The sequence below is a fragment of the Molossus molossus genome, unplaced genomic scaffold (genome assembly GCF_014108415.1).
Source record: "Molossus molossus isolate mMolMol1 unplaced genomic scaffold, mMolMol1.p scaffold_m16_p_22, whole genome shotgun sequence".
Taxonomy (NCBI): Eukaryota; Metazoa; Chordata; class Mammalia; order Chiroptera; family Molossidae; genus Molossus; species Molossus molossus.
This window is the reverse complement of record NW_023425358.1, coordinates 34,532,577-34,551,194: the sequence shown is the minus strand read 5'-3', so window position 1 is coordinate 34,551,194 and position 18,618 is coordinate 34,532,577. Positions and strand designations below refer to the sequence as shown.

Below are 18,618 nucleotides of genomic sequence, written 5' to 3'. Positions count from 1 at the left end.
ACAGGGTGGCCTGGCCCAAGGCATGGGTCTACCCCTCTGACACCAGGAAGCTGGACCTGGCCACGTTGGGACACAGAATTAACAGAGAGATACAGGGCACTCACTCGAGTGCCAGGTCCTGGGCTGACAGCTTTACATGCGGCCTCTCCCATAACCTCTCAACAATCTATAAGGTGTCCTGCTAGTCCTAGTATTAGTGCCATTTTAGAGGAGGAAACTGAGGTCCAGGGAGGTTCACAAGCCACCAAGCTAGAAAGTGATTGTACTTGAACAATGGTCTATCTGCTCTTAAGGTGCAGAACAGTGGCAGTGTGTACAGGCTACCATTTTTCAGAGTAGGGGGTGGATGCTGTTTATGTATAAACTCTCTTTATATGGGAAATAAAGTGAACTGGCAACAATGGTTGTCTCGCCCTGGCTGGTGTGGTTCAGCTGGTTGAGCATTGTCTTATGCACCAAAAAATCACCAGTTCGATTCCTGGTTGCAGTATGTAGGGGAGGCAACTGATCAATGTTTCTCTCTTGCATGGATGTTTCTCTCTCATCAATAAAAACATATTTAAAACAAACTAACAAGACAACCCTTGTCTCTGGGGAAAACCGGAAACCTGGGAACAGGGAAGGGAAACATTTCACTGCGTATCTGGAATCATGTGAATGTATCATCTATTCAAAATATGAGTAACAGAAATTAAAGAGACTTGTTCTTAAGTACAAGTGCCTGGATTTAGGAATACTTGGAGTTAACACAGAATCTGACACACCCTGGGGAGGGGCTTGGGCATCTGCATTTTACAAGCCAATCTGGTGATTCTTGAGTTCAGGCAAGTTTTGGAAAGAAAACCTGACTACAGCCCTGGCCGGTTTGGCTCAGTGGTTAGAGCGTAGGCCTGTGGACCAGAAAGTCCCGGGTTTGGTTTCTGCTAAGGGCACGCACCTACCTAGGTTGCAGTTTGTCCTCGGCCCGGTTGGGGTTGTGTGGGTGGCAACCACTTGATGTGTCTTTCTCACGTTGGATGTTTTTCCCTCTCTCCCTCCTGTTCTGACGATAAATGCAAAGAAGAAAAAAGAAAAAAAAAAAAGAAAGAAAACCTGACTACAGGTCTCTGCAGAAGCAGGGAGGTGGATCTCCTAGACCAGTGGTTCTCAACCTTCCTAATGCCACGACCCTTTATTATTATTTTTTTTTTATCCTCACCCGAGGACATTTTTCCATTTTATTGTTCAGATAGAGTGGGAGAGAGGGAGGGAGAGAGAGAGAGAGAGAGAGAGAGAGAGAGAGAGAGAAACATCGACGTGAAAGGGACACATCGAGTGGCTGCCACCCGCACGACCAACCAGGGTCGGGGACAAACTGCAACCGAGGCATGCGCCCTTAGCGGGAACCGAACCGGGTCTCTCTGGATCGCAGGCTGATGCTCTAACCGCTGAGCCAAACTGGCCAGGGCCCACGACCCTTTATTTATTTATTTATTTATTTATTTATTTATTTATTTATTTATTTTTATTATTATTATTTTTTTAATCCTCATCCGAGGACATTTTTCCATTTTTTGTACAGACAGAGTGGGAGGGAGAGAGAGGAAGAGAGAGAGAGGGAAACATCGATGTGAAGGGACACATCGAGTGGCTGCCACCCGCACGACCAACCAGGGCTGGGGACAAACTGCAACCGAGGTACATGCCCTTAGTGGGAACCGAACCCGGGCCTCTCCGGACCGCAGGCGGACGCTATAACTGCTGAGCCAAACCGGCCAGGGCCCATGACCCTTTAATACAGTTCCTCAGCTGCATGTGGGTGGACCTGCCTGGAGACAGACAGACGGGCGGTGTCTGGGTTCCTAAGACCATCAGAAATACGTGTTTTCCGATGGTCTTAGGCGACCCCTGTGAAAGGGTCGTTCGACCCCCACAGGTTGAGAACAGCTGTTCTAGAGGGATGCATGGAAGAAGGTGCCTCTGTCTTCTTTAGGGAGCAGTGGAAGGTTTCAAACAAGGGCTCCTGCCTCATCCTAATCATCCTACTGGGTCCAGGCCATTCAGGGTGGGTCCTGGTGCACGTGATGCAGGATGAAGGCAAGAATCTGCCATAGGAAACTGGATGACCCCTTTCCCGACTCAGCCCACAAAGCTGCTGCCGGCTAAGTTCAAGTCTGCACAGTACAAGAATATAAAGCCACACTTTCCCCCACCCTCCACTTTAGCCAGAGCGCTTTGTTTATACAGCCACTTTCTGAGACAGACAGCTCTCAAAATCAAAGGCCCCTGGAGGCCAGGCAAGTAGCACAGATGAGGCTGGCCTGGTGTGAGCAAGAGGGAGCAGTGGGGACTGTGGCAAACGTGTCCTGAGGAAGAGGGTGGCTGCAACTCAGCTCCTACTCATTGTCGCTCTACAAGAGGGCGGCCCCAGTGCTACGGCTGGATCTCCCTATTTCTTAAGCAAATGGGAATCTGCCTATGTAAGATTTCTGGGAGTGCCCCGGCTCCGAACCAGACTTTCCAGGTTCGAATTCTGACCAGTTACTTAACCTCTTTGGGCATCAATTTTGTCATCTGCAAAATGGAGACGAATATTTCTGCCAAAATGCACCACCTAATTGTAACGATGACAAAATATCAGACAAACCAGACTGAGGCAACATTCTTCAAACCACAGACCTGGACCCTTCAAAAATGTCAATGTTGCAAGGACAAAGGGAGGCTGTTCCAACTCAGTGCAATACCTTGATCCTGGATGGAAAAATCACAGCTAGAAAGGACATGATTGAGACAAGTAGGAAGATGAACAGGGATGTTCTAGTAGATAGTATTGTATCAATGTCAGATTTCCTGAATTGTGGGCACATTGTAGGAGAATGCCCTTGGTTTTAGGAGGAAGTATTTAAAAAAATTTTTTTTCTTTATTAATTTTAGAGAGAGAGGAAGGGAGAGGGAGAGAGAGATAGAAATATCGATGAGAGAGAACATCAATCGGCCACCTCCTGCACGCCCCCCACTGGGGATCGGGCCCATAACCTGGGCATGTGCTCTGACTAGGAATCAAACTGGCAACCTCTTGGTGCATGGGTTGATGCTCAACCACTGAACCACACTGGCCAGGCTAAGGAGGAAATATTTAAGCATGAAAGGTCATGATAGTTAAAACTCATGCATACAGCTCAGGCAAAAACAGTGACTGTCATCATTGACGGTTTCTGTACTTGGAATCTGCCTACTTGCTGAGGTTGAAGAAGGAAACCCTCTGCCTTGTTTCAGCAGCTAGTATCCTCGTGGTCCATTTAGTGCCACGTTTTTCACGTTTTGTGCTTTTTGTTGATTTTGCCCTTTAAAACGGTCCTCAAGTGTAGTGCGGTGCTGTCTAGTGTCCTGGATGCAGGAAGACTGTGATGAGCCTTAGAGGAGAAAATGCCCATGTCAGGTAAGCTTGCCAATAAATCAACAATATATGTTAAAGAAAGTAGCTTTATTTTATTTTATTTTTTTGAGAATTAGAAAAGAACTGCTTAATGGGCACCGGTGCTGTCTCAGCGACGACACCTCCAAAGGCTGAGCCTCGCACCCAGGTTCCTGCCGCCTTTTATACATAAGCCTCCGGGCATTTGGGGGCCTTCGGGCTCCACTGTAGTTTAGGTCGGAGGATGAAGGATGCATGGGAATTACAGAAGCCAAGGGCAGGGTCGCCGCACTGCCTAAGGGGCTGCACCTGGCTCGCCTTCTCTCAAGAGCTAGGGGTGGGGGTGTCTTTGCACTGATAAGGGGATCCTCTGTGATCCTCTGTGTCAGGCTGGCCTGCTCATTCCCCACTCCTGGTTCTCAAGCTGCTCCGAGCAGACTGGGAGAACACCTGGCAGGGAGTTCCCTTGGTGCTGCGAGAGGAAGGGGCAACAATCTCTCTGACTGCTTCCTGCTGAAATAGGGGCGTTGAAGGGGAGGGATGCAGCAACTAGAATTCACCGTGCAGAGGAGAGGAGTTGGGGGTCCTTATCTGAAGCATCATTTGGAGTGATGCAATGTCCTGGTAGGCTTTTCTATCCTCCCTGGAGTCCGCTGGAGCACAGCGGTGGCCGACTAGTCGGGCCCGGCGAGGGTCAGGGTCCAGTGAAATCACCGGTGGCACGCCTTCCTTTCCGTCACAGGGGCCCAAATTAGTGGCTTCTTCCCGCCGGCTTCTGGCAATGGTGGCTCAAGGGGCCAGCATGGCTGTCGGCTTCCCGGCCAAAGCACCAAAATGTTGTGGCAGAAATTCGGTCGGTGGGAAGAGACAGACTGCAACGCACTTGGCGGATTGGAAAAGGACTGTTTAATGTGCACCGGTGCTGTCTCGGCGGAGTCACCTCCAAAGGCTGAGCCAAAGAAGGTATCTTTAAATAGGAAACATACATAAAACAAGGTGACGTACTGATCGGTTGACAAAAAGATTGTGACCAGAGGCTCCCAGGAACCTAATCCCATGTTTCCCATAGGAGCGCCAGTTCAGTGACCACTAATTCAGTGTTCACGGTAATTTCATAGAACAGAAATACCGCGAAGAAGAACTGAATGCACATACATTTCAGTTACTGTTCATGCAACTTTTTTGTAGGTTTGAGATTTTTCAAAATGTTGAAAAAACAATCTGCTTAGAGGCTCACCTGATTGGGGCACCAGGAGAAATACCACCAGGCAGCCCAGACCCCACAAATACAGACACAAGAGAGGCATCCCTTATGAGTATATTTATGTGCTCACACACGCACACACTCAACACTGAACAGGGCGGGGGAGGTCAAGACAGAAAGGACAGGAAGCATCCAGATGGCACTGGCATGGGTGAGGAGGGACAAAGGGAGCATTTGTCCTGGCTCTGGCTCCCACTGGTGGCCTCCTAACAGGAGGTGAACCTGGAGTTGGAAGAACAGGAAGTGCTTATTCTCCTAGAGGAAAGTTTCAAAGTGCAGTAATTTCTCTTTAAGAGCTTCTTCCCTTCCCTCCACTTCTGCCCCCTGATGCAAGCCCGCACCCTGTGCAGGCTGTCCTTGAGGCTGGGGCAGGACAAGGTCATGGGGAAGGGCATAAGGCCAAAGCTGGGAAGTGCCCAGGCCCAGGGAGGGCTTAGGCATAGTGGCTGCCGGGTGTCAGGGGGTGGTCTCCTCTGTGGTCCATCTGGTCCTGCAAGCGGGCGAACTCAGCCAGCTCGTTGAGCTCCTGGAACTGTCGGTCCGTCTTATGGCTGACCAGTGAGCGGTAGAAGTGGACGGCAAAAACGATGAAGACCAGGCCAAAGGGGACCATGATGGTGGTGGAGGCGATGGCAGCGGCCTGGCCTGGGGTGATCCCGCCAGTGCTATCACTGACGTTGGAGACGGCGCCGGGGGCTGAGGGCTTGCTGGTGGGCCGTGGCTGGCCTGGCTGCTTCTTGAGGGGCAAGAACTTGACCCAGCAGAGCAGCACGACCTCGGCCAGGAAGAGCAGCGTGCCGATGACCGTGGAGAAGGCCCAGGCCAGCTCGATGTGGCGATGCATGCGCTCGTGGGGTGACTCCTTGACCGAGTTGAGGTTGTGCACGTTGCTCACCGCCTCGATGTTGGGCAGGATGCAGGTGCTGATCATCAGCGCAAACAGGTGCACGGCCACCAGCACTGTCGTGCAGGCACTGAAGGCGATGAGCAGCCCGGGCGGGTAGTCATGGTCAGCATCCAGCTGCACCTCCACCATCGCCACCTGGGGGTAGGGGAGAGGCGGTCTGAGCACCAGGGCAGTTACGGCCCACAGGGGCTTTCCTCCTGCCAAACTCCGAGACCCTGGGCAAGTCACCTGGCCTCTCGGGGCCTCAGTTTCCACATCTGTACAATGGAGATCATAAAACTCATCTACGTGGGGTTGAGAGAAGCTGCAGAAAGTACTGGTAGAGAAAGTAGGCTTGGAGCCCAAGCTGCCTGGATTTGAATCTAGTTCTACTACTCAACAGTCCTTGGGAAAGTCACCGAACCCCAATTTTCTTATTTGTAAAACGGGAACATCATATTAATTCATAGAATTATTTAACAATTAAGTGAGAGCTCTTGGCACATGGCAAACACCTCTCAAAGGACAGCCACTGCTCTGACCACCCAGCTGGTTGTTAAAAGAAAAAGCAACCACCTACTACCCTCCCTGTCGGCCCCCCACTCCCCGCAGGTGGGGATGAAGATGAAGGCCCTCCCAGGTCAGGCCCGGGCCCTTCTGAGAATACAGTGCACCAACCACAAGGAACCACGGGAGGCTTCCCAGAAGAGATGGGCTCTAGCCAGGTGCAGTGGGACAGTCCAGGGGCCATCTATTCCTCAAGCCCCAGCTCCGGGCTCAGGGCCCCACGGCTGACGCACTAACTGCTCCCCAGTTCCTGGAGACCAATGGATCCGGGGTCACCAGGGGCACACTCCAGGCCTGCCACCTGCTGCTTCTCACCTGGGCCTTGCAAATCACCCCACTTGAAGAAGCCAGCTCATCAGATCTGGGCCGGGAGCAGCAGGCGGTGGGCACACTGCCAGGGCCCATCTGCTGGGCCTAGAGCAGCGGGCACTAATGGCAATATCATTAAGGACAGTGACCCTTCGCAAAGAGTTCACTACGTATGTGCCCGGCTCAGATAGCGGGAGGTCTAATGCTAAAATGTGTCCACCAGCCCCACGCCAGCCTGCCCTGACCACCTTACTCCTGGGGAGGATGGTGGGCTCCTTCCTTCCCCACCAGCTCTCCTGCCTGTAATGCCTGGCCCAGTTCGCTTTCATTTCTTGTTCCTCTGTACCCTTCCTATAGCTTGGAAAGGCAGTGTGGGGCAGTGGTTGGGAGCACGGGCTCTGAGGCCAAGCAACCTGGCTTTGAAACCTGACTCTTCTGCCTTTTATTAGGCCGGGACTCTGGCAAGTACCCCTTATTTTCTGAGCCACAGTTTAGGAACGTCGTCCCCAAACCATCCCTTTGTGACATGCTCCGTGGTTTATCTCCTCTGGCTGCAGGGGTACACACAATCTAGAGCTGCCTTGGGGTCTGACCCTTTTGAGAATCTGGTGACAATAACAGACACGCTCTTTAGAAGGCCTGACATGATATTTTCATAGGACTTTTCAGACAAATCCAATGGGATTCACAGACCTTTGCTCTGTAATTCCCACAGTTGAGGACTGTATGAATTTTTCAGCCCAGGAGTTGACCAAATGTTTCAAGTTCATATAAGGCTGGAGCAGCATCATCAGGATTTTGGCTGTTTTTTAAGACCATTGGTGGCCTAATGCCAACCCTGGGATTTTAGTACATGTGGTTGAGGGATATAGGGCACCAGGGCAGGCTACCAGGACACGGCAAATAAAGGCCATATCTGGAGGTGCCATGGTCTCTGTCCTTAGGGCGTTGCCCACGTGGGCAAAGAGGGGCATCAACCCTCCAGCACTTCCTCTTCCTGTTTTGGCCTGCTGCCCCGGAATCTGAAACCAGATAAGGGACAAGCGGGAGAGCCCGCTGCTTGGCGGCCCCAGGTCCACTGTTTACTCACTCACTGGAAACGTCCAGACCCATAAGGCGCACAGGCCCTGGGCTGGCCACTGGGAGCGTATGGGTGGGGGCACCTTCAGGTAATGCTGGTCTCTCCGCTGCAGACGCCGGCCCTCGTTTCCCGCAGTTAATCAGTTCCAGGCTCGACTGCGATACATTGATTTCCGCGAAGCAGGGTTCTTTATTTATATGCAGTCGTCCCTCGCCACTGCGCGCTTCGAGGGACGGCTGTGTAGCCACGAAGAGTGAACATGGCCCCTCCACGTGCCCTTCGCACAACACCTGGCATAGCGAAGCTTAATGAAGTATCAACGATCACTAGCAAGGCCATTATTATTCTTTTACAACGGAGGGAACGGAGGCTCAGAGAGGCGAGGTCAGTGGTCCCAAGGGTTGTAACTGCTGTTGAGTGAGGGATCTGAACTCAAGTCCACTGGGCTCTAAAGCCTTGTGGAAAGGGAGTAACAGGAGCATTTCCCTCACATGGATGTTTGCATAATCCCCTCTGAATCCATAAGATGCACCCTTGACCCCCAATGTGATGGTGTTAGGAGGTGGGGCCTTTGGGAGGTGATTAGACCACGAGGGAGGAGCCCCATGATGGGATTAGTGCCCTTCTAAAAGAGGCTTTGTCGTTGGCCTGCGGTCCGGAGAGACCCGGGTTCGGTTCCCGCTAAGGGCATGTACCTCGCTTGCACTTTGTCCCCGGCCCTGGTTGGTCGTGCGGGTGGCGGCCACTCGATGTGTCCCTTTCACATCGATGTTTCTCTCTCCCTCTCTCTCTTCCTCCTGCTCTATCTGAACAAAGAATGAAAAAGTGTCCTCGGGTGAGGATTAAAAAATAATAATAATAATAAATAAAAGAGGCTTTGTGCCCAGCTGGTGTGGCTCAGTGGTTGAGCGTCGACCCATGCACCAAGAGGTTACCGGTTCGATTCCTGGACAGGGCACATGCCCAGGTTGTGGACCCGAGCCCCAGTGGGGGGCATGTAGGAGGCAGCCAATCTATGCTCTCTCTCATCAGTGTTTCTCTCTCTCTTTCCCTTTCCCTTCTCTCTCTAAAATCAATAAAGAAAAAATATTTTAAAAAAATAAAATAAAAGAGGCTTTGCCTCCCATCACACAGGACACAGTGGGGAGACGGTGTCCAGGAGCCAGGAAGTCGGCCTTCGCCACACATCGAACTACAGGTGCCTTGACCTTGGACTCCCAGACCCCAGAGCTGCGAGGAATAAATGTCTGCTGTTTATGAGCCACCCGGTCTGTGGTATTCTGTCACAACAGCCCAGATGGACTAAGACAGTTGCCGAGGAGATTAAATGTGGTCTTGGAAAGAAAATGTTTAATACAGGGCCGGCCCACAGGAGGTGCTCAATAAATCTGAGTGAAAAAGAAAAACACAGCATTTGAAGTGGAAGAGAAATAGCCCCTGGATGTCCTCAGCTCAAGCTGGAGAGAGCTCAGCCTACATACCCATGTGTACCCCTTGGGGTAGGAGAGGGGCTGGACCCCCATTCTGGGCCTTGTTTGCCCAAGCTACAATCCCTGGGCACAAGGAGAGAGTGTGCTGCAAACCACACCTGGCCAGATGGCCACACCAGCACGACAGAGACCACCCTTCCCACACCATCTGTCACAACCCCAGGCTCGGGACATGCTTGGCCGGGGGACACCGGAACTGGCCAGCCCTCCCCCGGCTCTTAGGCCAGGGAGAGGCTGGGCGGCTCAGTCTGTGACACCAGGCCCTCCGAGGAAGAGGAAGGGGCCCTCGGCTGTGCTCTGGAAGAAACCCCATTACCCTCGCTGGACCCTACAATTCCTGGAACTTCAGCGACGAAGGCTGGCTGCATGTATCCCTCCCACATTAGGGATCAAGTTCTGTGCCGTGGGGCAGCGTAAAGAATGGCTGGCGCAACTCGTGGATCCTGAAAAAGCCACTGCTTTTTCCAGAATGCTTCCCGCTTGAGAAATCTCCCCAGGCCACAGGAGCGAAAGTCACAGGGGCCTCATGAACCTGGCAGGCGACTCCCCGGGCCCCAGCTGAGTCCGGGACAGATAGATCAGATTGCAAGCAGCTTCACAAGGTAAATATAGCTGGAGCGCCGGGCCGTTAAACCAAAATAAACAGCTCCTATCCAGCCACAAGCCTGCTTAAACCTGGCCACAGGGGTCCCAAAGGGATAGGAAGGGTGCGAGACCGCCTGCCCCACCTCACAGTGGTCCGAGGATTCCCCACACGTGGGACACTGGGATGCCAATTTTCAAGCATGAGCCAAGAGGGTCATGTGATTCTGAAAGTTAGGGTCTGGTTGGTTTTGCCAAGGTCTGACCACTATGCATGAATGCCAACCACCTCTCCTCAGCCCTGCTGGATTCCAGAGACCCTGACCACCCGGCGCCTGACAGTCCAGGCCCGTCTGAGGCAGCCCACCCATACCTGACCCAACCCTACCGCCCACAGCTGGGAGATAGGACCTCTTCAAAGTGAACAGGGCCAAGCCTGGGCTCTTGTTCACTTTGAGGAGGGTGGGTGGCTGCAGCCTGGAATAGGAGAGCTGCCAAGACGCAGTCACCCAGGTCACACAGAGCTGTCTGAGCCTGCCGGTCCCACCTCAGATGCAAACCATCTATTAAGAGAGGGCTGAGGCCCAGTCTGGCCGTTTACAAACTGTTTTGACCACTACCTCAGGTATTCCAAATGTTTCTATAAATAGATACACACACATTTATATCAGAAACAAAAGTTCCACTAAACAGTAGCTATCCTTAAAAGCACTAACAAGCCCTGGCCAGTTTGCTCGGTGGTTAGAGCATCAGCCTGCAGACCTGAGAGTCCCGGGTTCGGTTCCTGCTAAGGGCATGTACCTCGGTTACAGTTTGTCCTCGGCCCCAGTTGGTGTCATGTGGATGGAGACCACTCGATGTTTCTCTCTCTCCCTCCCTCCCTCTCGCCCTCCCACTCTTTCTGAAGATAAATGCAAAAATGTCCTAAGGTGAGGATAAAAAATAAATAAAAATAATTTTAAAAAAAGCACTAACAAGGTCTATTCTTGCAAGACAGGATGCATGCCGCAACTTTCTATTTAATTTCATTCGTATTCCTTTAAAAAAAAAAAATGTTGCCCTGGTTGATTTTGCTCAGCGGTTAGAGCATCGGTTCGAGGACCGAAGGGTCTCAAGTTCGATTCTTGGTCAAGGGCACGTACCTGGGTTGCAGGTTCAATTCCTGGCCCCGGGAGGGAACCAATCCATGTGCCTCTCTCATACTGATGTTCTTCTCTCTCTCCCTCCATCTCCTCCACTCTATCTAGTAAAAAAATAAAAAATTCTGGTTGCAACTTACTAAATGTATGTCATAAACCACTACTAGATTGAATTGCAGATTGGGTGAGGGGGGGTGGGGGGGAGGGGGAGAAGAGGCTTAGACTTTCTCTTTCATCTGGCTAAGTCGGACTTCTTTAGGTTTTACCTTCCAAGTCAGCCCTGTTCCATGGTCTTCCAGGTGATGCCAGGGCCATTCATTCATTCATGGAACATATTTACTGAGAATCTATTATGTGCCTGAAGGATCCTGTGGCTTTGCTGGAGAGAAAGCAGGAAGTAAGACAGCTAACTCCCTACCCTAGGGAGGATGACTGGCACTGAACATTTAGGCAAATAAGTATTTTCAGGCTGTGGTAAGTGTCCTTCCATGCTCCTCCACCACTGCACTTTCCTGAGCGTGTTCTGAAGATGTAAGGACGGGCCATGTTTCTTCCACTCTACTGTTTCTCTTCCTCCAGCATCCAGCTCTAGGCCTGGCCCTCTAGCTGCTTCAGCAAAAGAAGAGTTAAGGAATAAAGAGGTAAGACCTGATCTTCAGGTATTTTAACCCAGGGCTGACAGACAATCCCATGTGATCCACTGGGAATCAGAAGACCGTATCGGGACTTCTAATGAACATTCCTTTCAACTTTTCATTATACGTATGTCTTGTTAGAAAGCATATCATACATAAGGTATAACACACATGCACGTATACGTATTTGCATACATAAGCATACAAATACTGAGGCTAGTGCTGACAATTTTTGAGAGAGGTGTGCACGCAAAAGCTTGGAGATCGCCACTGAGACCAGGGGCTGGCACACTATGGCCCACAGACTACAATTTTTGTAAATCGCCCATATCCACTAAGCCGAAATGGCAGAATTCAATAGGCACCACTGAGATCACGTGGCCCGCAAAGCCAAAAAAATTTACTATCTGGCCCTTTACAGAAACAGTTGGCCAATTCCTGGGTTAAACCAATGCTCCCAAAGAGGGCTGTCCCAATCATAGTCCCAGGAGATTCTCCTCCAAAGAAAAGTCTGGTGCTGTCAGGTTGAGACACCCCTTCTGGGGAGCTTATTAAAGGCTCCCAGAAGCGCCGTCAGAGAGAAACTAACTGGCTTTGGTTTAAACTTTCTCAGTTTCAATTCTCCAAGTCCCCCACTTCCACACTGATTACCACAGTGCCCCCTGGAAAACCCTAGAGTCCTTCACCAGCCCTGGACCGGGAACCAGCAGAGCTCACAACAGACGCCACTGTAAATTCCAGAAATGTGCCCCAGGCACTTGTGAACTTTTACAAAAGGCTGCTCAGCTAGGCAGGGAGCACTGTCCCCTTGGGGCATTCAGCAAAATTCCATTTACACAGCCCAGAGTGCAGAGCTTGACATCTGGAAGATTCAAAGGCTCAGTTATCAGCCAGCTATAGGGGATCTAGAGAGACTGGTTGAATAGAAAAGGCTCCAAGTCAGATCAGGGCTTGAATTTTACTAACCGGGTGAGCATAACCTCTAGGAGCCCTAGTTTTCCTATCTACAGTACATACATTTAAAGCTGCTCTGAGGATTAAATAAGATGCAAAGAAAAAGGTCCAGACACAAGCTTGGTGTTCAGCAAATAGTAACATCATCAACAGTATAACTCCTCCACTCCAAAACCTCCCGTGGCTCCCCACTGCCTATATAAGCGTTCAAATTCTAGATAGCCAGTCCAGGCCCTGCACCATCTTACCTGGCCAGATTCATCTTTCTCCTCTACTTCCTACACACCCTCCACTCTAGCCAAAGCAGCCCCTCTGCCTTGCCCTGAGACCCTATAAATTAGCTTTGTCACTGTTCCCAACACTTCCTCTGGTCAGAGGCTCTTCCCCAAGCCCTAACTCTACCACCCTCAAGGCCTAGCTGGAATCACATTCTTCTAAATCAGTTAACCCTTATAAAATCAGTCCCAACAACGTGAGAACAAGGGTGAGCGAGATTCCTGGGTACCCAGGACAGGTGTGTGTGTGTGTGTGTGTGTGTGTGTGTATATTCCCCCCCCCCGGGTATATTCTAAGTGCCTTACAAATACAGATGCTCCTCAACTTACAATGAGGTTACATCCCAATGAACTGATTATAAGATGAAAATATCACAAGTCAAAAATTTCATTAACACAGCTAACCTACTGAACATCAGAGCTTAGCCTCGCCTACCTTACATGTGCTCAGAACACTTACATTGGCCTACGGTTGGGCAACATCATCCAATACAAAGCCTAGTTTATAATTAAGTGTTGATGCCCTGGCCGGTTTGGCTCAGTGGTTAGAGCATCGGCCTGCGGTCCAGAGAGACCAAGGTTCGGTTCCCGCTAAGGGCACGTACCTCAGTTGCAGTCTGTCTCTGGCCCTGGTAGGGTCATGCAGGTGGCAACCACTCAATGTGTCCCTTTCACGTTGATGTTTCTCTCTCTCTCTCTCTCTCCCTCCCTCCCACACTCTATCTGAGCAAAAAAATGGAAAAATGTCCTTGGGTGAGGATAAAAATAAATAAATAAGTGCTGACTACCTCATATAGTTTATTACGCAAATTGCTTCCGCACCATTGTCAAGTCAAAACATCCATTAAGCCAAACCACTTTAAGCTGGGGACCATCTGGACCATCTTCACTCCAACCCCATGAAGTTGGTACTATTATTATCCCCCTTTTACAGATGAGGAAACTGAGGCCCAGAGACATTGACTTCCCCAGGATCTCACAGTTGTAAGTGGAAGAGCCGGGATTTGAAACCAAGATGCCTGGCTCCAGAGTCCCGTTCTTACTTTGACCACTGTGAGCCTGTCACCACTGTGATGCTTCCTGTCCCATAGGACACAGGGTTCTGCAGCTTGCCAGCCAGGTAACCTCAGGCAAGCCATTCAACCCTTCCTAGGCTGTGTGAAGATCACAAGAGATGGTATAACACTTAGTACAAATGCAGGTCTCTCGAAAAAGCCCAACCAACAATAGCAATGATCACTACTAATTAATGAGCACTGAGAAGTAATAGTAATTTCTCACTCATCTCCACGGCCCCTGGATTCTGAACACAGAGACTCAATAATGTCTTATGATTTGAGCCCTACCTTCCAACTCATTTCACGGAAATTCCAAGCAACTTCTGGAACCTGGGAACAAAAGGTTGCTGGCAGGCAGAGAACTCGAGGAGGCAGATAATCCAAAAATAATTGATCCCAGGTCACGGAAAGCATTTTGTTTACGGCAGCAGGCTGACCTTCCCAATTATCTTCTGCTTAGGCTAACGTTACAGCCTGCCCTCCCCAGCAAACCAAGATTGCTACGTGTGCTTGCCACAATCCTTTAAGCAACAGTCAGGCCAAGGCTGGCAGCCTATCACTGAGCGGTAAACTGAGGGACGAATAGTCGGAACCATAGCCTTCGAGGGTACCTTTGGCTCAAGAGCACCTGCAGGATGCTGACCATGTGCTACAACCAGGGCCCCTTGTTTAGAGTCTGGATGCTGAGCCCAGACAAGACCTGTTGTTTCTAGAAATGCCATCAGGAGCGAGACTCTTGTCTGCAGACTAGAGGGTACAGCTAAGGTGTACATCACATGATCAGATCCTGAAAATTCTTCAACCTGCCACAGGACCAACTGGGCCTTGTAACGAATCCTCACACTAGTCCCTGGAAGAGGATATGTGTTCCTCTGTACATGAGAAAACTGGCCCCAAAGAGTAAAACCGCTTGTCTGAGGTCCCAGAGCCTGTCTCCCCAACACACGAGGACACCTGACCAGGCCCTTCCACTCATGGTGTGTGTGTGTCTCAATCCCCTGCAGGCTGGTAGGAGACCCTCCCTCCCTCAGTATCACCTGGAAACTGTGAGCCTGGCATCCCTGATAACTCTCCCATCCCAGGAGATCAAAGGTCACATTGGCTCCTCTGGCTTTCTAGGTCTCTAGGAAGGAAGCTCTGGGGGGCGGGCAGTTAATAGTGCTGACTCACAGGACAGAGGAGAGTAGTCCAGGAAACTCACTCACTCTGTTTCCATGGTACTAAGCTGTGTGGCACCCCTGCCCCTTAGAGGCTCGCTCACAAGGTTGGGTGTCTGTGATGGAAGTGGGGTGCAGGCAGACTTGCCCTGCTGAGTCCCCCTCTGCACCCCAATCCCGTCTCTACCATAGATTTCCAGGCACATGACAAATGGTTACCCTCTTGCAACTGCTTCCCCAGAGCAAAGGCTGTCATGGGATTCAGCCCTTCCCTGCCGGCAGAACTTTTGGGGATTCCATCGGCAGAGCCAAAAAGTCTTTGTCACCCCCACTGAGGAAAATAAAGGCCCCAAAGAGACAGTCTGGAAGGCAAAGCCACTAGCTGACCCTGCCTCCCGACTTCCCCGCTCTGTTTTTAGTAAGAGGAAGAGGGAGGTGACATTTGTTTAGAAGGCCTGCTTCTTTGAGAGGAAAAATGGACTAGAGAAGGCAGGAGAGTGTCACCCATTGATCCGAACTTCTGGAGAAGGAAGGAGCGTGGGCAACTATGACTTTATGACCCCAAGAAAAAAAGGAGAACAGGAATCCCACCATCTTCAGAGCACTACTGTGAAGAGCAGACAATCACTGGTGTCACTCTCTTCCCCCAAACTGTAAAATTTTCTTTTGCTTAAAAAAAATTTTTTTTTTCTGGCTTTGGCTGGGTAGCTGTTGCTTAGAGCGTCATCCCAATACGACAAAGTTGCAGGTTCAATCTCCACTCAGGGCACATACAAGAAGCAACCAATGAATTCATGAGTAAGTGGAACAACAAAATTGATGTTTTTCTCTCTGAAAAATGAGTACAAAAAACCAAAACCAAACAAAACCAAGCAAACAAAAAAGCCTTAAAAAACCAAAAAACTTTTCTGCTCTCTCATTCTCCAGTCCTGGCCCTAACATGTTCCTTGCTGGGCATCGATCAGCTCTCCATACACACAAATGACAAAGTGCCCAAGAGAGTTCTGGCTGCCAGCGGACATGGGTTCAAATCCCACTCCAGCAGATTAGCTGAATAACCTTGACAAAATCCCCTCAAAGGGTGGTTAAGGAGTTAGTGTTGAAGTTAGGAGCCCCACACAATTCCCGGGACACGGTAAGTGTTTGGTAAATGTCCACTTTTAGAGATTCTTCAGGGAAAGGCAGAGGCTTGTCTCTTAGGATGGGGGACTGATAAAAAAGGATTTTTAGCCCTGGCCAGTTTGGCTCAGCAGTTAGAGCGTTGGCCCTAGGACCAAGAGTCTCGGGTTCGATTCTAGTCAAGGGTACGTACCTTGATTTCCGTTCAGTCCCCCCCCCCGGCCCTGGCTGAGGTCGTGCGGGAGGAAACAGATCAATGTGCCTCTCACATCTATGTCTATCTTCCCCTCCCACTCTAACTGAAGATAAAGGGAAAAAGTATCCTCGGGTGAGGATTAAAAAAAAAAAGATTTTCATCACATAAGCCTAAACTAAAAACTAGAGTGCCACTCCCTTACACACACACACACACACACACACACACGCACACACTCTCTCTCAAGGCTCCTTCAATTTAATTCTTAAAGCCAGAGAAACTACATCACGTCTCAGCCTTTCCGCTAAGAGCAAGTGAAGCCAGAGAAACTGGGTATGGCCTTCATGTAGGGATTCCGAAATCAAGGCCCAGGGAGGGACATGTCTGAGGTCACACAGGCAGCAAGTGGCAGAGCTCAGAGAGCTCTTCCCACCCCCAATCACCCGGCCTTTGCACTGTGGCTGACTGCTGTGGGCCCGCTCGGGACTTCAAAAAGCTCAGGCTCCAAGGTCTTGGTCCACTTGTTTTGTAGAACACAGGGAGAGTACCAGACACACTCCCTTCCCGAGAAAACACCAAGGGTGTAGCCACTCCCTCCCTCAAGGCTAAGGGCTGAGCACACTCCCTGACAAGCAGGAGGGCTCTGGGCTAGTGACCATGGTGTGAGAGCGTGTGGGGGAGCAGACCCCATTTATGCAGGCAGAGAAACAAAAAATGTTACGTAGCGCCCTGCCCTGGGCGACTCCAAGATTCCAGGCCAGAAGGGCCACTTCTCTACCCAGCCAGCAGCCTCACGGACCCCACCCCTTCCTCACTCCAACCCGCTCGGGGAGAGGAAAACAGGCCTACCCCCTCAAGTCAAGAAAGAGCCCACTCAACCAGAACATTTCCCACCTTCCTCCCCCACACCCAGTGACTCAGTGGCAAGTTGTAGGGAGAAGAAACTGAAGGTGGCCAGTGGTTGTCAAACCCCTCGGCTGAGGCTCTCTCGGAAAATGTGGGAGGAAAAAGGGTGTCAGGAAATCCCCTCTAACAGGTGATAACAGGACGGTGGCCAATATCTCTGGCCTCGAGGGTAATGCACACTAGAGTGAGCTCAGGGGTTCACAGCGTCCCCACCTCCTGCCACCTGCTCCAGAGGAGATCGGACCCTTGCTTGATGCCCTTCCCTGCCCCGAACAGAGGCGGGACGGGGTTCTTACAGACCTGCTCCAAGGAGCCTGCGGTGGCTCCCTCCTTGCTGCATCAAGTCTGCCCGTCGGAAGGCACCTAAGGCCCCGCCTGGACATTTGTCTGACACCCAATCGCCACATCGGAGGTCACTTGTCGCCCACCTCTCCTCGCGTCCAGGACACACTTCTCCCAGCTGTTCCCCGCACCCTCAGCCCGCCTGGCCCGCCCAGCCGGCCGCCCGTGTGCCCCCTCGGGGCTGCGGGCGCCAGCCGCCGGGACAACAGAGGGGGCAGGGCAGGGCGGCCCGAGCTCACCATGGCGAAGCCGGAGAGCAGAGCCGAGGTCCGGCTGGAGGCTTTGAGCTTGGCGCGACTCAAGTAGAGCTTGCGCCAGGACAGCGCCTGCATCGAGTGCTCGTTGAGGCTCATCACCTCGGAGTAACTCTGGCTGATCCAGTCCGGGTAGGTGACGGCGGGCGGCGGCGGCGGCGACCCGGGGGGCTCCCCGTCCCCGCTGCGGCGGCGGCTCCGGTGGCTGCCGCTGGTGGTGCTGCAGCTGCTGAGGGGAAGCTCGGGACTGCTGTTGCTCGGGGGCGGGGCGGGCTCCGGATGCATGGAGCACGCTGCAAAGGCGCGGGCCGGCCCGGGCGCCAGCGGAGGCAGCGGCCCCCACTCCCCGCCGCACCTCCGCCTCCGCCTCCGCCTCCGCCGGAGGCAGCCGCCGCCTGTCTCTCGCGCGGGCCGGGCCTGACCCGACCGGCTGCGGAGGGCGCCAAGGAGGTCGAGGAGTGGCTGCAGCCGCAGCTCGCAGGCTCGAAGCGCCGCTACCAAAATCACTGGCGAAAGCTACGCAAGCCTGCGTGCCAGCCCGCGTCCGGATCCCCCCCGGCCCGGACCCTCGGCGCGCTCCACGATTGGCCGCCGCCCCAAGCTGATTTGCATGTGCCCCGCCCACCCGACACCCCGCCCACGACAGGGTGGGCGGGGTCGGTGCGAGTCATGTGACGGGGCTCCTCCGACGGCACCGCCCACAGTGCCTGGCGCGACGCAGACGGCGCCCCGCGCCTCTTCCTGGAAGTGCCGCGGATCCCGGGGCCCCTTCGCGCTCTCGCTGCCGGCCCCTCCCCTCTCCTCGACTGCTCTGAAGGCCCTTCTCCCGGACTTCGGACGCCTTGGTCGGGTCGCCTGAGGCCCCCTCTGAGCGGTTCCAGAGGCCCGGTTCCCCCTTGGAACAAGGTAGCTGCAGGTCTGCAAGAAGAAGCAGGCTGGAATCTGGAGTTCATTCATTCTGTATTCATTGAGCAGCTACTGGATGCCAGCACTGTTCTGGTGCGAGGGTA

General features: G+C 52.2%; 1 protein-coding gene across 1 annotated transcript; it reads right to left on the bottom strand.

Moving 5' to 3' along the window:
• Positions 1-4,699: 4,699 nt before the first annotated feature.
• ORAI1 (ORAI calcium release-activated calcium modulator 1) lies at positions 4,700-17,934 on the bottom strand. Its single transcript, XM_036276347.1, has 2 exons — positions 17,594-17,934; positions 4,700-5,700 (listed from the first exon to the last, which is right to left on the bottom strand). Exons 1-2 carry the CDS (start codon positions 17,891-17,893, stop codon positions 5,092-5,094), a joined length of 909 nt encoding a protein of 302 aa, XP_036132240.1. The 5' UTR covers positions 17,894-17,934; the 3' UTR covers positions 4,700-5,091.
• Between the last annotated feature and the right edge of the window lie 684 nt (positions 17,935-18,618).